At 47.6% G+C, this 19,715-nt stretch overlaps 3 protein-coding genes across 8 annotated transcripts in view; 2 read left to right on the top strand and 1 right to left on the bottom strand.

Moving 5' to 3' along the window:
* Positions 1-472, top strand: part of FHL2 (four and a half LIM domains 2) — a 37,250-nt gene extending 36,778 nt beyond the window's left edge. For all 3 annotated transcript variants that reach the window (XM_060168523.1, XM_060168522.1, XM_060168521.1), the window contains exon 6: positions 183-472. In XM_060168523.1, coding sequence (XP_060024506.1) covers positions 183-334 — 152 coding nt within the window. In that variant the 3' untranslated portion in view covers positions 335-472. The remainder of the gene's footprint in view (positions 1-182) is intronic.
* Positions 449-18,012, bottom strand: C13H2orf49 (chromosome 13 C2orf49 homolog). Of its 4 annotated transcripts, none has more exons than XM_060168527.1 (5): positions 17,690-18,012; positions 15,558-15,724; positions 12,434-12,815; positions 10,081-10,155; positions 449-893 (listed from the first exon to the last, which is right to left on the bottom strand). In XM_060168527.1, the coding sequence occupies exons 1-4, from the start codon at positions 17,789-17,791 to the stop codon at positions 10,099-10,101; spliced, it is 708 nt and encodes a 235-aa protein (XP_060024510.1). In that variant the 5' UTR covers positions 17,792-18,012; the 3' UTR covers positions 449-893; positions 10,081-10,098. The 4 variants fall into 4 exon arrangements, with proteins under 4 accessions (XP_060024510.1, XP_060024509.1, XP_060024508.1 ...); XM_060168526.1 differs by lacking the exon at positions 449-893 and adding an exon at positions 900-1,208; XM_060168525.1 differs by lacking the exon at positions 449-893 and having other exon boundaries at positions 9,945-10,155; positions 17,690-18,004.
* TGFBRAP1 (transforming growth factor beta receptor associated protein 1) overlaps positions 17,893-19,715 on the top strand; it is a 47,313-nt gene continuing 45,490 nt past the window's right edge. The window contains exon 1 of the mRNA XM_060168514.1: positions 17,893-18,154. The gene's annotated coding sequence lies outside the window, so the exon portion shown is untranslated. The remainder of the gene's footprint in view (positions 18,155-19,715) is intronic.

The following is a 19,715-nucleotide window of genomic DNA, read 5'->3' on the forward strand; positions in this document are numbered from 1 at the left end:
GGAGCCCGTCTGTCTCTCTTTCTCCTGCGATTCAGGAGCTCCCCGACCTGAGCACAGGATGGGATTTAAACGTGGAGCCCAGCACTGATCACACCGCACCAGCCGGGCTTGGAACGCGTCCACGCAGGACCCCCCCCCGCCCGCCCCCCATCCTCACCCGTGTCCTTTTCCTCCGTCCACAGGACTGGGCGGCACGAAGTACATCTCCTTCGAGGAGCGGCAGTGGCACAACGACTGCTTTAACTGCAAGAAGTGCTCGCTGTCGCTGGTGGGGCGAGGCTTCCTCACGGAGAGGGACGACATCCTGTGCCCTGACTGCGGGAAGGACATCTGAGCCCCTCCCCGACCCCCCTGCAGCCCCCCCAAGCTCTGCTCACGCTGCACCTGGCTCCACCAGCCACCTGGGGACTTGCTCCGCGCTGCTCAGCGCTACTCACGTCTGTTTAAACCCTTCATCTACCCTTTGCGCTCATTCTGTTAGAGAAGGAGAAAAGCCATGGAAGCCTGAGGCGGGAAGAGGGTTTTGAGTTTCTGTAATCAGGCGAGGCCAATCAAAGTGTAAAAATCCTTTTGAGTGATACCTTTATAAACGCTTTTCTTTCACTGCATATTTAATTTTTAAGTGCAATTAATGTGTCACGAACTTGAACATTTCCAAGCTACGTACGGTAATGAAGAGTTGGTATTTACAACAGTGTAACTTCCTGTCGTGCAGGGCCCGAAGCAAGATTATATGGCTTACAATAAAGTTACCCAGAGCCAAATCTTTTGCCAGGCGCAGTGTGTGAAGTGGTGATGCAGCATTCAGGTTCTGAGGACGAATAACACTTTCCTGCGGGTGCCACTCATCACTCTGGCGGGCTGGGTGGGTGTCGACTGAAATGGCATCACACCTTTTATTTAAGAGAAAGTCTCAGTTGGAATTTCTTTCTCTTGGAATTCAGTGCTCTGCCTTTGACGCAGTGACACAGGCCCCGCACATGGGCTAACGGCCTCGCAGGCAGCATGGGGTCACTTTTCTGGACAGAGCTCGGTGCCCTCCCATCATCATGGGTGGGCCACCTGACAGTGGCCTGCCTTCTCCTCTGTAAATGGAGGGGTGCAGAGGCACACAGGCACCTCGAGGCCGGAAATGACATCTTGGTCGCCCGTGTAGTTATCAACACCCGGGCAACTGAGGGCATCCTGGGAGACTTCAGCGAGTGTTTCTGAAAAGAAAGACAGTAAAGAGAGAGAGGATTGCTGCCATCAGAATAACACTCTTTTCCGGTAAACCTCTAAAAACGGTTCGCTACTCACTTGACCCAGAAAACCCCATAAAACTGTGCAAATCAAGAGGTTCAAATCTTCGTGTTTACTTTAAGAACGCGCGTGAAACTGCCCAGGCCGTTAAGGTAGGCACATCCAAAAAGCCACCAAAATATCTGAAGGATGTCACTTGACAGAAGCAACATGTGCCATTCCGTCGTTACGATGGTGGAGCTGGTAGGTGTGCCCAGGCCAAACGGTGGCCCAAAGAGAGTGCTGAATTCTTACTGCACTTGCTCAAAAACGCAGAAAGGAATGCTGAACCTAAGGGCTTGGATGTAGATTCTCTGGTCACTGAGCACGTCCAGGTGAACAAAGCCCCCAAGATGTGGCGCAGGACTTCCAGAGCTCACGGTGGGCTCAACCCATACATGAGCTCTCCCTGCCACAGGGGACGAGCCTCACTGAAAAAGGGTAGATTGTCCCTAAAGCAGAAGAGGCGGCTGCACAGGAGAAAAAGGTATCCCAGAAGAAACTGAAGTGACAAAAGCGTATGGCCCAGGAATACATGCCATAAGAAATAAATGCAAATAAAAGTAAAAAAAAGATTAACACTCAGAGCCCCTAGCCTGGCAGTAGTCTGTAAACTCGTCTGGGAAAGAGCAGTTTACAGTTGGGAAGCACTGAGCCAATTTATGAGGTAGGGCATTGCATGCTTCTCTGTTTATAGTAACAGTTGTGACTTTCTGTCTTCAGTTTTCTAAGACAATGCAATATGATAAAATGATAAGCTCTGCAACAGAAAAATCTGGTAGAAATCAAGTCCCGTCTGTGCAGAGCATGCGTGAAGTCAGTTTCTTGACCTGAGCACTGGTCAGTGCAGGAAAGCCTTGATCATGGCTGAGACAGGCCTCTGGATGGACAGTCAGCTGGAGGCTTTGCTTAAAACGAATACCGCCCACCACCCCTTGTGAGTTGTTTTGCCAGCTTCTTCTACTTTATGATACAAAAGTAAAAGCATTCTTGCAGATGTGCTTTTGAAAATAAAAAAGCAAACTGTGTTTAGAACAGTAAAAGCCTTCTACATCTTGTGATGGAGCGTCTTACCTGCCCCTCACGATAGCCACGGGCACACCAGACAGCCAGCGTTAAATTACCCAACCTTAACGGTTAGGAGAGTTCCACGTCTAGTAAGTAGCTCCTATTGGAATAATCTTCCCACAAGTTAGAACCACTCTGGACAGAATATTTTTAAAAATTTGAGAACACTGGAGCATGACCCACAGCAGGAGGACTCTGGAGGGGCGTGGGCCCTGGAAGAAGAGGACAACCGGTAGGTTTCCCATTCTTATGGCTTTTAGGTCAGGGCAGGCCCCACAGGGCAGCTACAGCTCTGTTAGAAAACCTGCAGCCTCACCAGCTTGAAGAACCAGAGGCCAGAGTTTGGGACCAACAGCCTCTGGAAAGTGAGATGGAAAATTCTAGAAAAAGAGAGCCCCAAGTTATGTGTGTGAAATCCCTACAAATTGCTGGCTGAACCACCAGAATCCAAACAGCCCCGCCAAGCCTCAAAGAACTGACTTCTTTGAGGAGGAACTTCTGGATGGTGGTGTGCACCACCGTCAGCCCAGGTCAGCTGCGCTCAGCTGACCCTCTGCCCAGTGGAACAACCCTTTAGCTGGGGAAACTGTATACAAACTAAATAACGTAAAGTCTCTGAAAATGTTCCTAGCATACAGCACATGGAGAAACATTTATTCAGGAAACTCGACTGCATGTTAACGAGACCAGTGAAGTCTGTGGCATTTGAGCCCCAGCTGATCCCACCCTACCCCCACTCCCCAGTGTCACGTGACAGAAGTCCTGCTCCAGGTTGGTGCTGCCCGGAAGGGAAGGGCTCCTATGGTTGAGGGCTCTGCCCCAGGGGTGACAGGCTGAGAATTCCGGGGCCCCAACCTCTCATGCGGTGGAGGTTCCACATCCAGAGGGGCAGTCTGAGAAGACCAGGGGCTACCAGTCCCCCCACCCCGACACTTGCCCAGCACCTACCTGGGAGAAGGAGTGTTAACTCTAGGAGAAGCCAACACTGTCCAGCCCCAGGGGGGGAGGCAGGCTCTGTGAACTGGCAGCTCTGTGAACCTCTGCAGGAGGGCACTATTTCGTACCAAGAATGGAGAAATCTGCCGGAGGGGACTGTCAAAAACAACAGAGACCTTGGTGGCGAGCAGTCAAGAGGGGGCTGGTGGCTCCATGATACGAACAGCAAAAAGCCAAACGGCAGGCAGGTCTGAAGTTTAACTGAAAGAACTGGGGAAAGAGCTGAGAAGAGCTGTCCTGGGCTCCCACTTAGGCCAGGAGACTGTGGGCATGGACTGGTCTGCACCCACCCACTCAAGAGCAGTCAGAGGGGGACATGAACAGACTTGAAAGCATTCTCCAAGCCACACGAGCTCCTCGGCAAAGAGCAGAGGTCTTAACTAGCTCAAGGTGCTTACACAGATCCTCCAACCAAACACTGCTGAACGTGTGTTATAAACACGTTCAAAGAGGGACTTCCCTGATGGCGCAGTGGTTAAGAATCCGCCTGCTGATGCAGGGGACACAGGTTCGATCCCTGGTCCAGGAAGATCCCACATGCTGCAGAGTAACTAATCCTGTGTGCCACAACTACTGAGCCTGTGCTCTAGAGCCCACGAGCCACAACTACTGAGCCCTCGTGCCACAACTACGGAAGCCCGCATGCCTAGAGCCTGTGCTCCACAACAAGAGAAGCCACCACAATGAGAAGCCTGCGCACCGCAATGAAGAGTAGCCCCTGCTCGCCGCAACTGGAGAAAGCCCTTGCACAGCAATGAAGACCCATCGCAGACAAAAAACCAAAAAAACGAAAAAAACATGCTTGAAGAACTAAAGGAAACCACATTTACAGAACTGAAGGAATGTGCGTGAGAACAATCACTCATCAGACAGGGAATAACCAAAAAGGAATAAACATGATAGAAAAGAATCAAGTGGAGGGCTTCCCTGGTGGCACAGTGGTTGAGAGTCCGCCTGCCGATGCAGGGGACACGGGTTCACGCCCCGGTCCGGGAAGATCCCACATGCCGCGGAGTGGCTGGGCCCGTGAGCCATGGCCGCTAAGCCTGCACGTCCGGAGCCTGTGCTCCGCAACGGGAGAGGCCGCAAGAGTGAGAGGCCCGTGTACCGCAAAAAAAAAAAAAAAAAAAAAGAATCAAGTGGAAATTCTGTAGTGGAAAAGTATATTAGCCAGAATGAAGAAATTCACTAGAGGGGTCAATAGTAGATTTGAGTTGGGAGAAGATAAAAAATCAGTGAACTTCAAGATGGATCAACAAAGATTATGAAACTGAAAAACAGAGAATAAAGGAAAATGAACAGAGAAATGTGGACATCACTAAATGAACCAACATTTGCATAATGGGAACACCAGGGAGAAGAGAGAAAAGGGACAGAAAAAATAGTTAAGAATTAATGGCCAGAAACTTCCCCCCAGTTCAATTAAAAACATTCATCTAAAAATACACATCCAGGACTTCCCTGGTGGTCCAGTGGCTGGGACTCTGCACTTCCACTGCAGGGGGCACAGGTCTGATCCCTGGTTGGGGAACTAAGATCCGGCACGCTGTAAGATCCCTGGTTGGGGAACAGCCAAAAAAATAAAATAAAAACACATCCACAAAGCATGACAAACTCAAAGCAGGAAAAATGCAGAGAGACCCATCAGACACATCACAGTCTAAACGTTGAAAGCCAAAGATAAAAGGAAACGTCTGGAACGTGAGCCAAGGCTCGAGCTGTCACACCCACCTCTGGTCACACCACACACAAAACTTGCCTCTGCCTACCCCGCACCTACCCACCCACCCTCTATCAGTGGGATCACTGCAACGCACAATATTTCTGACTGGCTCTAAAATAATACAGTTCTTTGATAATCCTTTACATTAAACAAGACTTTTATCAAATTAGAAGAAACGTTCTGTGTATCGTTGGCCCACGGGCTAAATCCTACCACCTGTTTTCTTAAAAATTTATACTGGAACACAGCCATGGCCATTCATCTATGTACTGCATGGCCCACAGGGCCTAAAATTTTTACTATCTGACCCTTTACAGAAAGTTTGCCAACCTTGCTCTGTATCTTGATCTGGACAGTGTTTTTTTATATACATATATTCATAAATACATATATATGTAGATTCACTGAGCTGTATAAGACTTTTAAAAGTCATAGTATTTTATGATATCTCAATAAAAATAAAAAAATTTTAAACGTGTTACACTTTTTACAGCTTCTGTACTTAAGTCGTTTTTTTTTTTTTTGCAGTACGCAGGCCTCTCACTGCTGTGGCCTCTCCCATTGTGGAGCACAGGCTCCGGACGCGCAGGCTCAGCGGCCATGGCTCACGGGCCCAGCCGCTCCGCGGCATTTGGGATCTTCCCAGACCGGGGCACGAACCCGTGTCCCCTGCATCGGCAGGCGGACTCTCAACCACTGCGCCACCACGGAAGCTCTATTAGCCATATTTTAAAAATGAATATTTTAATTCAAATATGCTAAAACAAAAACTTAGATAATTTTACTAGATAAAAAAATGTTTAGGGCTATTATATATACTTATTGAACTAGTCTTATTTCAGTCTTCTGATTAAACTGAACGCTTGGTTAAGTCTGAACACAGTTAACAAAGAGCTTCCAATTGCTCTTAGAATCAAATCCGAAGTCCTTACACGGCCCGTTTAAGTCCTGTGTAACCTGGCTCCTGGCCCCCTGCTTTGGGGTCATTTCATACTAGCGTCCCCAGTCTCTCACTGATCCTAGCCACACCAGCCTTTCTGCCGTGAAATCCTGTCCAGCCTCAGGGCTCCACTCTGCCCCTGGCTGGCATCTGAGTTATCCAGGGCCAGGAGCAAAGCACCCCAACACCTGGTGGCTTCGTACACCCCTCACTCTGCTCCCTCATGGCTCCGAGTCAGCTGCCTGGGCTGCTCTCACCTGGCAGCAAGTGGGGAAGGGTGATGAGCGGTCCCAGGTCTGGGGGTTAGTGCTGGCTGCTGGCTGGGACACGTTTCTCCCACAGCCTTTTCCCACGGCTGCTGCAGGGCTCCACGAGTGAGAAGCACCAGTTTGATCAACACAAACTACCAGGCCAGGCCACACCCAGCAGGGGACACGGACTCCGCCTTCGACGGGAGGAGCAACAAAGACCATGCAGCCCTTTAAAACCCACCGCCAACAGGAAGCTCTTCCGGAAAGCTTTCCAAAACCGCCTTCCCTAAAGCATCATCTCTTCTCGGAGGCCCTCCCTAACCACTCCTCGCCCTCCCCCCATCCCTCAACTGTTTCATGACTGATTTTCTTCCCGTCATTCACTGAGCAGGAACTTGCTAACGCACGTCTTTAACTCTCCTGCCTCAGTAGGGAAGACAACCGAGTTCAGCGCCACAGCACAGAGCACGTGAGCCAGCAAAGGGCACTTTAGTAAAAAACGATCTAAATGGAAATGAGATTTTTTCGTCTCTTCTGTCCAGACAAAAAATGAAAGATCTACTTTTAAGTTCAAGGTATTAAAGTTACCTGAGGCTTTTCCAAGTTAATTAGTTAATTTAGAGCTTCAGTCTCCAACTGTAAGATACCAGTAAAAAACATTAACCTTTCCAAGATCACTCCCAACACAAATAACCCCCCGACCGAATCTCTGGTCAGTGCCCCCCTGGTAGGAAAGCTTCCACAGGACAGGTCCGGGGGACTGTGTCTCCATCCCACGAAGTGCAGTGGCCGCCAGCGAGTCAGCCGTGCAGGAGGCCTCCCGTACAGCAGGCTGCCCTGGCGACCCAGCACCTCCCGCAGGCCCAAGATGTGGCTGGACTATTGGCACCAGGGCTGAGCCCAACTGACCTGGGCACAGAAGGCTGTACTATAAAGAATAAACAACACTTTTTGACATAGTTTAGTGAAATGGAAAGAGATCAAATCACTACAGAGTGTGTTTCCATTTTATTTTTTTGTGAATGAGAAACCTACTCAATAATTTTATTCCTTTTATTTAAATAAGGATAAGGCTCCTTAAAAGACTTTTTACATACAAAAATGTACATTACAAGGTTAACCTTTCTGTACCGAATTACAAAACCTGCACAGGCATTTAATGGAAAGAGCACAACACTTACAAACGCTGTGACCGTCTGGAGCCTCAGAACTACTGAGGTCCCACAGTAGTAAACAAAGGAAGCTCTTACATACATATGATTTAATCCACTGGCAGTTTCACTTAATGTAAGTTTTTAACAGGTTGTTGCTATTAAATGAGTCTCTAGATCAGTTTTAGCATCACCTCTCAAAACTTAAGTTAACCAAAACACTCTTTCAAACAATAACTGCAATCATGAAGAATTTTAATACTAGCAGAAATACCACAGCCTCCCAGCAGTAGTTGAGCCAGCCTTGCAGAGTGCCTGGCAGCCGCCCAGATCAATGAGTGGGCCCTGCTAAACCACCCCGCCTCCAGAGCCACTGCGGCAATTCAGCGCCCGGTGCCGCAGGGCCTTGAGACTCGCAGACCCCCGCAGCAGCGTCTGCGGTCCTCAAGAAGCACGGCGCTCGCCTAGCCCCGGCCCCAGCGATAAGCGGGCCGAGCAACACAACTTGTAAACCTAAGCCTGGAGCTCAGGGTCTACAGGGTGACGGAGAAGGAGCAGAGAAAGTGAGCTGTGGGGGAGGGGAGAGTAAGAGAAAGGAAAACAGAGAACAAGGGGGGGGGAAGAAAAGAACGGGACCAGCTGCTAAGGGCAGAAAGTGGACACATGCCTATTCCCTGGGAGCCACCTGACTCGACCGACTGCCCTTCGCTGACCCCAGGAAGGGCTCCAAGCCGCCAGATGAGCCCACGCTAGGGAGCGAGGGGGGGTCCAGGTGTGCGCCGTTCACACCAAGGCCGTGGAAGCTCTAAAGCCCACAGAGCACCACCTCGGATCCCTACCATGGCCCACGGAGCTGTGTCCGCGCACCGCGAGGAGGCCTAGCGCTCGGATGTCAGTGTACGTGACACACAGCACAGGGCTGAGGCTTCTCCACTTTTCAAACTCAAAATAGCTCAATAATATGCTGCTATATGAGCACTGATTCTGAATGTTCATAATATAAACTTCAATTTGAAGCAACAATGTTACACAGTTCAGCTGTTATTACCAACCTACTCTGTAAGTTAAATATACAAATTAAAAATTAATTTTATTGAGTAACTAAAAACAAGTTTCCACTGACTTAAAACTGTCAAATGGCTAACTCTCTCTTAACTAAGAGAGAAATGCAAATGGAAGCAGAAGAGACAACAGAATGTAGAATATAATTGTCATTCTACCCTGAAATCTGCACTTTTAAAATCTCCCTTAACACACAGCTGTGTATAGGATTATGGCTGTCCTTCAACAATATTCCAAATATCAGCCCTGCAGACAACCAAACATTTAACAATTTAGCATAACATTAACAACTTATGCCACACTCAGTGTCTTTCATTTTCGTCTTACCGGTATGGATTTATAGTCTGGATAAAGGCAGAAAGGCTAACAACTGTAGGGTTAAAGTTTTAGTACAGTACTCACCTGCAAGGCTGAATTAATTTTTTTGTAAGGCTATTCAACAGCTGAACTAAAATGCTTGTTTTAACATATCAAAAAAGGAATGGATTGCTCTAAAAAGTGTTGAAAGGCAAACCCCATTCGGAGATCAGTCGTACGAGGGGAGAGTATAAAGTACCCTTGGCCTTGGTTAGAAATACACAGCAGCAAGTGGACACCAGAACTCGTGAACCTGACTTCTGCTACACAACTGGAGTGACACCACTTAACACCAACGAAACCTCAGCAGTGCCTCCGCGGGTGCCGGGCCCTGCCCCCACGCTGCTCTCTCGTGACCTCCGACTCAGCAAACCCCCTTCTGCAGACTGCACACGCGCTGAGTTCCCCTCACTGCCAGGCTTCCTGGATTCTCAGGTTCTAGAATTCTACCCACCCTTCCTATCCTGTAAGCTTTCTGCCATCAGGTACCACCTCTGAAGTGATTACTTCCCCTGAAGAGTCTGAAGTCGGCCTTATTTGGAAAAGATTAAGCTCCCAGGAGAGAGTGATACCAGAGCTGAGAGGGAGGTCAGAGCCACCACGAGAAGAGGGGCAGGGCTGCCACATGACAGGAGCGTCCAAGGGCTGGGCCGGTCTACTCACAAGAAGTCAATTCACAATTAGAGGGAAGGAGCGATAGCAAGCACTGGTTCCCCTTCTGATTTTTAGGGAAAGAGGCAACATGAGCACTTAAAGAACAGCCATTTTATCTGTATATCTGGACAGCTTTCCACGGGGAACCTTGAGGAGGAGTCTGGCAGAATTCACTAGAATACTGCAATGAATTGTTATTTTCTTTGCTTGGGAAAAGAAATGAAAATTGTGAACTTCTAAAATATCCGAGTTTAAAAAACCTCAAATTTCCCCAAAGACCAAAAGAGACTAATGCGAATAATTCCTAAAGTTCATCAAATGCTTTATACCAGACTTGCAGCTAATTGAGTAGGGCCAATATAAATGACTTATACTAAATCATTTGTTTAAAAAGAAATTCTTTCCTAATTGGAGCATGAAAGGCAAGATTTCTTCCCCCCAAAGGAAGGAAAAGGAGGGAAAAAGGAAAGGAAAGGACTTTATTTTTTTGAACCTAATTTAAACCTCTTAAGAAAATTCCACAATAATCAGGATCTCTGTAAATACTGTCAGTAAATGTGAACTTGTTTGAAAAACTACAGTTACAGTTATATTTACGTTTTTGGAAACTTTCCTTCACGGCCATGTAACATGCTGTATCTTCCTCTTTGCTTCTGGGGGCTTCAGGTTATTCTGAAAAGACATGAGAAGAAGTCAGTTTACACTTGCAGAAATGTCAGAGAATACCCAAAAGGCACATTTTAAACCACCAAGCTTGACCACTGAGGCAGAAACGGTGGGGCACTGCTGCCATCTGGTGGGGAAGGCGAGGAAATAAGGCAAGCCCCGGGCTCCCGTTTTGCCAGCTGTGGTTCTCAGATGTTTACCCTGCAGAGTCACCCACGGTAAAGTTGACCAACTAACCAACATGCCCAGGCCTGGGCCCTATCGCAGAACCGACTCAGTCAGCGGCCACGGGAGGAGGCTGGGACGAGGCTCCGGCTCTGGCCAGGTTTTCTGGAAGCCCCTCGAGGTGACCTCAGGCACATGCGGAGTTGAGAACCACTGACTGCTCCCACCTTGCTTCCTCCCTGCCGAGCCCATCTCCTCCCAACCTCACAATCTAAGACTTTAATACAAGATTTAAAAGAGAAAAAAATCACACCTCTGAAACAGTAAAAGCTTTCTGGGTAGAAAAATGCTTTCCAAGAGACTGGGGAAAAACTCCTCGAAGCTCACTCTTATCCCAATATTCACGGTCTGGACCGCTCATCCCGCTCGCCCCACAGGAGTGACGGGGTGAGGGCAGAGGCAGCGCGGTGCCGGCGGGAGTGCGTCCGCTGAGGCCACACAGACCTGGATTCAGACTGCAGGCCGGCCACTTACTGACTCTGGAACCTGGACAAGGTCATTTAGATTATTTAAGCTTCTTTGCCCTCATCTGTGAAAGGGGAAAGCTATTGCACCTCCTTCACAGGGTTGCTGGAAGGAGTCAGTGAAGAACTAACACGAGAACTTTGGGCGGCTCAGATACAGAGCAGCTTTCTTTCTCCAGGGTCTGCTATTTTAGGTTTTTTTAAAATTAATTAATTAATTAAATTTTTGGCCGCGTTGGGTCTTTGTTGCTGTGCGCGGGCTTTCCCTAGATGCGGCGAGCGGGGGCTACTCTTCGTTGCAGTGCGCAGGCTTCTCATTGTGGTGGCTTCTCTTGTTGCGGAGCACGGGCTCTAGGCACACGGGCTTCAGTAGTTAATGCTCGCAGGCTCTAGAGCGCACGCTCAGTAGTTGTGGTGCACGGGCTTTGTTGCTCCACACCATGTGGGATCTTCCTGGACCAGGGCTTGAACCCGTGTCCCCTGCATTGGCAGGCGGATTCTTAACCACTGCGCCACCAGGGAAGCCCCAGGTCTGCTATTTTAGAAGGTCTGAACCACTCAGAGTTTTGCTCCCTTTGACACACAACTTGAAGATGATAATAAAGCCAAAGTATACTTACAGGAATGCTATGGACGGAATGTTTGTGTCCCCTCAGAATTGTGTTGAAACCTAATCCCCCATGTGATGGTACCTGGAGGCGGGGCCTTTGGGAGGCGCTTATGTCATGAGGGTGGAGCCTCATGAAGGGGTTTAGTGCCCCCATAAGGGGCCCCAGGGAGCTCCCCTGCCCCTTCTGCCACGTGAGGACACAGTGAAAAGCAGCTGACTCTGAACCAGGAAGTGGGCCCTCACCAGACACTGAATCTGCCAGCGCCTTGATTTTGGACTTCCAGCCTCCAGAACTGTAGGAAATAAGTGTTTATTGTTTGAGCCACCAGTCAATGGTATTTTTTGTTATACCAGCCTGAATGAACTAAAATAAGGAATAAAAGCTATAAAACTGCTGGATGTTTAAAAGTGAAATCACTTTTCTGAGAAGACTATGGGAAGATCAAATATATATAGATATGTAAAATCTCATAATTAAACTCAAAATAAACCACGGTAACTACAGCAATCTGCCGTACGAAATCCAGGCATCCAAATGCTAAGTCTACTAGAGCGCAACAGAGGAGACTCCAGCCTTCTAAAGACAGGCACGTGTGAGGGGTGGAGGAGGCAAGGGGTAACTCCTAGAGATGCTGGTGTGATTTCAAGGTAAGTGCAAAACAGACTTAAGGTCAAGCTCTAAAATGCTACTTAATAAATGTGCGACCCTGGGCAACTGAGTTAATGTTCTAAGCCTTGCTAACAAAGGACTATTTCTCTCTTTTAGTTCCAAGATAGTTAAAGGATCTAAGTGAGGAAAATCTAGGAAAACGGCCTAAGAGACATTCTCTTTACACATTTTAAGCAGAAATAAACTGAGTGCACTTTAAGAAACATTAGCTTATCATCATGGAGTCCAGGACTCAAACACACGAGAAATGAGGTGCACAAGTGAGCCGGATCACTGCCGGGCTGGAGAACGATTACACGTCCTGTCCACACTCACCGCGGCCTCGGCCTCGGCCTCCTCCCTGGGAGCAGCGCGCTTTAACTTCACCGGAGTACTGCCTACAGGCGACAGAGGCGGCGACTTCACAGGGCCGGAAGGACTTTTCCTATGCGTTAAGTCATGGTTCTGTTTAGTGTCATTATTACTGTGTTCCATTCTATTGTTCGTAGGCAAATTGGAAGACAAAATTAGGGGTGAAACACCTGAAGAGGAATCTGACAATTTTCGAAAGGCATTACTGGTAGCACCGGCCTGAGGCCGGGACTTGAGTCGGTCATTGTCTCCGTTCTCCGTCTTCTTCACTTTTATGCTTGTACTTGTTGAACTCCCGTCAAACACGATGAGGGGTCTTTTCCGAAACCCGTCTGCAGTGCTACTCCTGAAATTGGAGAGATGTGTCATGAAAAATACCCTCTGGACAGCAAACCAGTTCCCTGGGACTCAAAGGTAAAACAATGACCGAAAAAGATTTATTGATAAGACTAATCTATTCTAAGTAGGACTACTGGAAATAGGACTACAAGAAATGCAGTTTTCTATGATTAGTTTAAGTGAAATGATAATTTTCCAGTGCTTTTAAGTTTAAAATATTTATTGACAAAAATTTAAAGTTACCTTTCATGTGTACATAGTTATTTTTAAAGCATCAATCCACCAACTAACCCCAAAACTTAAAACAGGATTTCCTAGTAACAAAAAAAATTTTTTTTTAATTTTTAAAAATCACCATCCTATTGATAGGGTTATCTTACCCATGTATCAATGATTATTTAGAAAGGAAACAGATTATAAAACTATACTAAACTACCATAATGGCAGTCTACAAACAACGGGACAGGACATCCTACTCCATTCATTAAAGGTCTTTAAAGCCACGGCATCTTCTAAACTAACTGTAACATTTGTATAATTTTAAGTTTATAACTTGGCAGGTCTTCACATTTAGCTTCCGAAAACCTAACTTCCACTCTTAATCATAAAGATGAATAATAAAAGCATTCATTTGTTCATTATTAATTATACCTCAAATGATCTGTTTATTTAAAATAAACATGGTAAAAGAACTTGAGTCATCAGGAAGAGCACTTCAGCTCTGCTGCTCAGGGGCCAGCAGCTTCAGCACCATCTCAGAGCTCAAAAGAAACGCAGCACCTGGGCTGTGACCTGCACCGATGCAGAATCTGCATTTTACCCAGATCCTAGGTGACTGGCCAGACTCACCAATTCTTAGGTCACCAGTGAACACCATTTGGTAGAAGATGAAAAACAAGCTCAATGTCCACCCACTGCCACCTCAGAGGGGAACAGACAGCAGGACTGAGGGCAGGACACTCCGGCTGGGGAGAGGCCGGCCTAAGACTCAGGACCACGCTGAAGCTGGAGAAGCGCTGCAGCGAGAGCTGGGCCTGCGTGGTGTGCCCTGGGGGACACCGGAGCCCCTCTGGGGCTCAGCTCCTCCGGGAAAAGCATCAGCAATTCAAAAAGGCCTGATGGTCTCTTAGATCCTTCCAGCTTTAATGCTCTGATTTGAGAGTCAAACTGTGATGTTTACAAACAGTCAAAGACCCTTTCCAAAATGATATAGAAGAATTGAGGGATTACCATAGGAAGTAAAACATAATAGTATTGAAAGCTTTGCTTACGACCATGTGCCTGAATATGCAGGTCAAGAAGAAAATACTTTCTTAACAAGAGTCAGCAAAAATAAATTAAAGGTATACACGGCATAATTCACAGGTTTACAACAGTTAACACTAATACACGGCCTGTAACCACAGAGTTAAAGTGATGCTCACCCTGAACTGAATGTGCTCCTGACCAACAGTGACACTGCACACACATCTGTTCTCCAAAAGACTATACGCAGATGAGCACACGTTACGTTCTTCAACTATTCTCAGACTTGGGGAACGATCTCCCTATCAGTCATGAATTTTTCTTTGTACCTAGAGATTAAAGCCACTAACTCAGAGCCCGCGCTCTCCTCACCCAGCCCTCTCACTCCATCTTCCCCCACTTTCTCTAGTGCACTGCCTGTGACAGTAAGGCTCTGAAAAGAAATTCAGCAATTAATCAATAGCACCCACTTGTGATAAACAGACACAAGAAAAGAAATAATTAGCCCATTTAGGGATCTTAGGATACTTGGTCCTCACTAACCAGCTACACTGATTAGTTAAATGTAACTTTCTTTATAAAAGGAAATTCATTTGCTTGTGGTTTTATGAAAAATTTTCTGGAATTTAAAACTTTAAAATAGTATACCTGAAGCTACACGACCATCTCTTCATTTCTATTTTATTCGAAGACCTCAGAGTCTTATCTGACTCCACTTTTTTCTGACAATTCAACAAATCTTATTGGCTCTGCCTCCAAAACACATCCAGACCCCAACCGCTTCTTATCAAGTCCTCCACTACTTCAGTCAAAGTCACTGCCATCTGCTGCTAGGATTACAGCACAACCCCTTAAGTGGTTTCCCTATTCCCCTCCCCCAACCTTAAATCATTTCTCAGTACAGCAGCCAAAGTAAACCTCTTAAAATGTACATCAGATGGTGTCATCACTCTGCTCAAAATTCTCCGATGGCTCTCATCTCAGAGCAAAGCCAAGGTTCTTACGACTGACCACCTCCTGCACTCACCCCTGTGCACCTCCTTCCCTGCTCTGCCCTTGATTCTCCCTGCCCAGCCTGATGGCCTCTGGGCTGTTCCTGGCACATCGTGTGGACACACTCCTGACCAGGTTCTCAGGTTCGGCCTGGGACGCTGGCTTGCCCTCCACTTTCTACAGGTCTCTCTACTGAAATGTCACTTCTCAGTGAAGTTGTTCCTGGCCACTTTAGGTAAATTGTCATCCCTTTCCCTGTTTCACTTCTCCCTTAGCATTTACCACAATGTAGCATACCTTGTATTTTACTTAACTTTTTTATTGTGTTTCTCCCAATTAAAATATGAGCAAGGAATTCTGTCAGTTTTATTCAGGCTACAGCACAGCACCTGGTACTCAATAAACAGTCGCTGAGTCAATATTGTTTACCTAAGTTTATCTGGGGAAAAAAGAAAAGCAAAATTGTTTAGTCATATAAGATAAGACGGTAACCAGAACGACGGAAAAGTACCTTTTCGTCTCATTTTTTATCTCATGTTGGTCTCTTTTCTTTTCCATCACCTTCCCCCATCTATTCTTTGGCAAATCTCTCTGAGGCAGTGGTATTGCATGCTGAACATAAAGATCGGTCAGACTGTCTTTGTTTACTCTCATGTCATTTTCAACAGTTATGTTCTTCTGTAAAAAAGGAAACAAAAGTAATTTCAAAACAACATCTCTCATTTTAATAACTAACCAACTGCCCACCTAACAGGGTAAAACACGACTGCTTAAATTACAAGTATAAAACCATTTTCACGTTTAGACATATGCCTAACATTCTATATGATACTGCAAGAAACAGTATTACAGAGACACTAAGCTCTTCAAAGTTTTGGTTCAGCTTCATCTTAAAGACAGCGGTCATATGTCCTCAGTGCGATAAGGACAGCTGTCCACACTGCTCAGCCCACACAGGAGGCATAAAGACCATTTCCAGTAGCAGCATCTTAATCTATGAACAAAACTGAAAATGAGGGACTTTCTGGGGAGACCAGACAAAAGAAAACAAACAATGATAACAATTACTACATCCTGTCAAAAAGTTATCTAGAGTGTTACTATCATGATCAGATTAGCGGGCTGGAGGTCTCACCCTGTATATTATTCCCCATGTTTCCCTAATAGTGCTTCTTAAACTGAAGTTCACCACCCAGACTTCAATGGCTCTGCGGATGGAAGCTGCATTCCCCTTACTGATGATGGTCCTGATAACAGCACACACTAGAACAAGCGGCCCCTCATGTCTGTACCAGTCCTTTCAATGGCTCCCAGTCATCGTCCAACTATCCCTCTCCGCATCACCTCACTTTCCGATTCATTCTCAACAGAAAACATACAGCAGACACATAGGAGCAGTTACGGATAGAGTTGGATTTAGGAAGGAAAATAAGGATGGAAAGGAGATTGTGGGCTCAACAATTCAGAAAGGCGTGGAAACGTTTGTGCTTAGAACTGACAAAACAAATCCAATCTGCCCTCTGATAAATTGATCCCCTTTCCTTTTGTTCTTCAAAATTTTAAAGCACAAATTTTACTTCTTTTATCTCTCATACTGGACCATTCTTTATTATCAAGTGTCACCTGTACTCACTCAGAAGAACGGGGAAACGCTAGGGCTTCTCTTGGACAACATTCCTACAGAATCCATAAACACCTTAGTTAGGGAAGCACTGCCCCAGGACAGTGATTCTCAAACTGTGGTCTCTGGACCAGCAGCAAGAACTCGTTAAAAATGGCAACTTCCAGGCCACACCCCAAACTACTGAATCTGAAACTCTGGATATGAAGCCCAGCAGTCTGTGCTTTCACAAGCTCCGGGGTGACTGTGACCTACCTAAAAAGTTTGAGAACCACAGGTAAGAAAGGTAACTGACATCCCTAAAATAATCTACTTAGCAGGGGAGCTTGAGGAAACCAGAGCAACAGTACCGAGGGAGGAAAAAAACACAAGGAAAACAACAAAACATGCTACTTAAACCCCTTCAAAAGCTTTCGGTAATTCTCTACCACTTTGAACAAAACTCATCACTTCTTTGGTCTTATTTCTCTTCTGCTATCAGAGGCCACACCAGCTGAAAAAGAGCAAACGCTGCACTGAGAGCCAGTTCGCCTGTCTGCACCATCTACCAACGGTGTGACCTCACAGAAGTGATGCCACTTCTCTGGGACTCAGTTTCCCCATCTTTGAACGCAGTGAGAGTGGAGAACAGTCGATTTCTCCGATGCCCTCCAGCCCTGGCAGTCGGGGACTGCCAGCCGTCTTTTCCGTTCTTCTACGACCTACCCCAGCCCCTCTCTTCGGAGGCTCTTGCTTACATCCAGGCCGCGGGGGTCGCCTGGACTCCCCTTTCCGAGTCACCAGGACCCAAAAACGTAAGTCCTAACTCCCGGGAGTTCCTGATATTCTGAGGACGTCTCTCTCCCGGACAGGGTAGTGAGGAGACCCGGCCGGCCCGAGCGGGGCGGAGAGAAGCTCGACCCGGCGGCAGGCGTGCCGGCGTGCCGGCGGCGGGTGTGTCCGGCGCCGCCGAGGACTCCCCGGGGCGAGCTCAAGTCCCAGCGCCTCCCCCAAGCAGGCCCGCCCGCCCCGGCGCGCCGCACCTGCTCCAAGGTGAGAAGAAGGAACTCCTGGGACAGCAGCTCCGGGTGCAGCAACAGCTCCGAATCGGGGCAGCTGCGACCGCCCACATCCCCCGCCATCATCGTCGCCAGGAGACCCCGGCCGGCTACCCACAAGGCCCCGCGAGGAAGCGTCCCGGAAGTGACGTCCCGTCCGGCGCGGCGGCCTCGGGTGTGCCGTCACTCTGGCTGCGCCGCTCGTCCCGTTCCGCCTCTCAGGGTCGGCTGGGGCGCCGAATGGGGTCTCGCCGGGGAATACCCCCGGGGGCGAAAGAAGTGAAAGGTCTTTCTGCCGAGGAAACGATTGGCGTTTCCAGTCTGGCGGGAAGAGAGGGAAAGGCGAAGTTCACGGAGCGGCCCACCATTGGCGCCCGGTCGCGCCTCCTGTGACGTCAGGGGCAGAGACCAATGGGAGCCCCAGGATGGCCTCGCGGGAAGACGGCGCGGGTGAGACGTTATCCCAAGTATGGCGTGGGGAGCGTCTCGGGTTTTTTTTATTAACCGTTTTATTGTTTCTTAATCTTCCTTCAATATGGTGTAAGGCCAGAGGGTTTAATTACCTGAAACCCCACCGCCTGGCACATAGTAGGCACTCAAGTATTTATTCCCTGAAATAATACTCGGAATGAAACTGCTCAAACATGAAAATAACGTCTGAGAAGCGCCGGGGACACGGCCGCACTTTTGTTTAGCTTCCGCAGCTGTGAAACGGGAATGATAACGCCACCTCACAGTGTTGTGAAGTTGGAGCCAAAGCAGGGAAAGTCCCTTGCCTGTTACCTCTATCTACCCGGACATTTGTTGTAGCCTGTTGACTGTCATCAGGGGAGAGAGGTGGCAGGACGGTGGTGTAGGTGGGGGGAAAAGAATTTAAGAGCCTGAAAATGGGGTTACCGGTTCTTGCTGTGTTCTTTCTCCCTGTGGTTTTCAGGACTTAACCTGAAGCCTCAAGCTCTTCATCAGCAAAAATGTTTTATGGCAGGTGAGATCTGTGCGCTTTTTCTCTGCCGATATTTTCCAGTTTAAAGCTAAAAGCACTTCCCTGCTTAAAACTAAAGCCATTAAGATAACTCATGGTACCTCTGAAACAAGCATCTCAGGATAGAGAGAGCGTCCCTTGGGCAGAAGAAAAAAATCAAGAGTCAGAGAGGAGGGAGTAGAATTCGGTTCTAACACCCCTCCCTGGTCCAGGGAAGGAGAGACTATGTCTTTGGTAACGCCTGCCCCGGCTCCATCCTGGGCAGAGGCTTAAAGAGTGGAGCCTACGAGAACATGTGGTCTGCTGTGTTTTAATCAGAGTTTCTGATGTAGGAAATAGGGCAGGGAGAATTTGCGTTTCTAACAAGTTCTAAGGTTATGTTTCAAACGTGTCCAGGCAGAAAGACCACCTCACAGAGACTCCTGTCACATCGAAATAAGGAAGCTACAGGTACCTTCAAGCCAGGCATTTACCGTGATTGGAAGGGCCAGGCCTGTCAGCACCAAAACCAAAAGACTGAAAACCAAACCCCAGAGTGGCCCAAGAGCATGTCAGAATCCGTGTGGGGACCAGGGATGCGAGGACCCGACCTGTCTCGCTTCTCCTCACCCCTGGTACTTCACAAGTTCCCTAACCAGACACAGTCCTGAGGAAGGGGGCCGGCCTCCGCTGATAAGATTATTGTCACTGCAGCCGAGTGGGGGCTTAAAGTAGAAATAAAGCTCAGTTACAGAAAAAATTCCATTTGTTGCATATTTAAGTTTGTAGACTGAAGTTTATTCCTGCTACAGTATTATCTGTGAGTTTTATATAGTAACCATAAATGCTTAAGTTTTATTATGAGAATTTTCCCTTCACTCAAAGATCATGAGGTTTTCATTAACATTTTTATTCGGTGCCTGTAGTCGACAAGAACAAAGCTGAGGGAAACGAACAAATACTGCCCTGCCTGGCATCATCACCTCACTGGGCTATGAGCTCCTCTGGGGCAGGGTACATATGTGTCCTTGGAATCTCCGCCCGGTCCCT

Source organism: Lagenorhynchus albirostris, chromosome 13 (genome assembly GCF_949774975.1).
Source record: "Lagenorhynchus albirostris chromosome 13, mLagAlb1.1, whole genome shotgun sequence".
In the NCBI taxonomy this organism is placed as follows: Eukaryota; Metazoa; Chordata; class Mammalia; order Artiodactyla; family Delphinidae; genus Lagenorhynchus; species Lagenorhynchus albirostris.

Coding starts and splice junctions, on each gene's coding strand:
- C13H2orf49 (XM_060168527.1), bottom strand. CDS start 17,791: ATGATGGCGGGGGATGTGGGCGGTCGCAGCTGCCCCGATTCGGAGCTG. Junction 15,725..17,689: donor TTCTTCTCACCTTGGAGCAG/GTGCGGCGCGCC, acceptor CCTTTTTTACAG/AAGAACATAACTGTTGAAAA. Junction 12,816..15,557: donor ATAAAAAATGAGACGAAAAG/GTACTTTTCCGT, acceptor CTCCAATTTCAG/GAGTAGCACTGCAGACGGGT.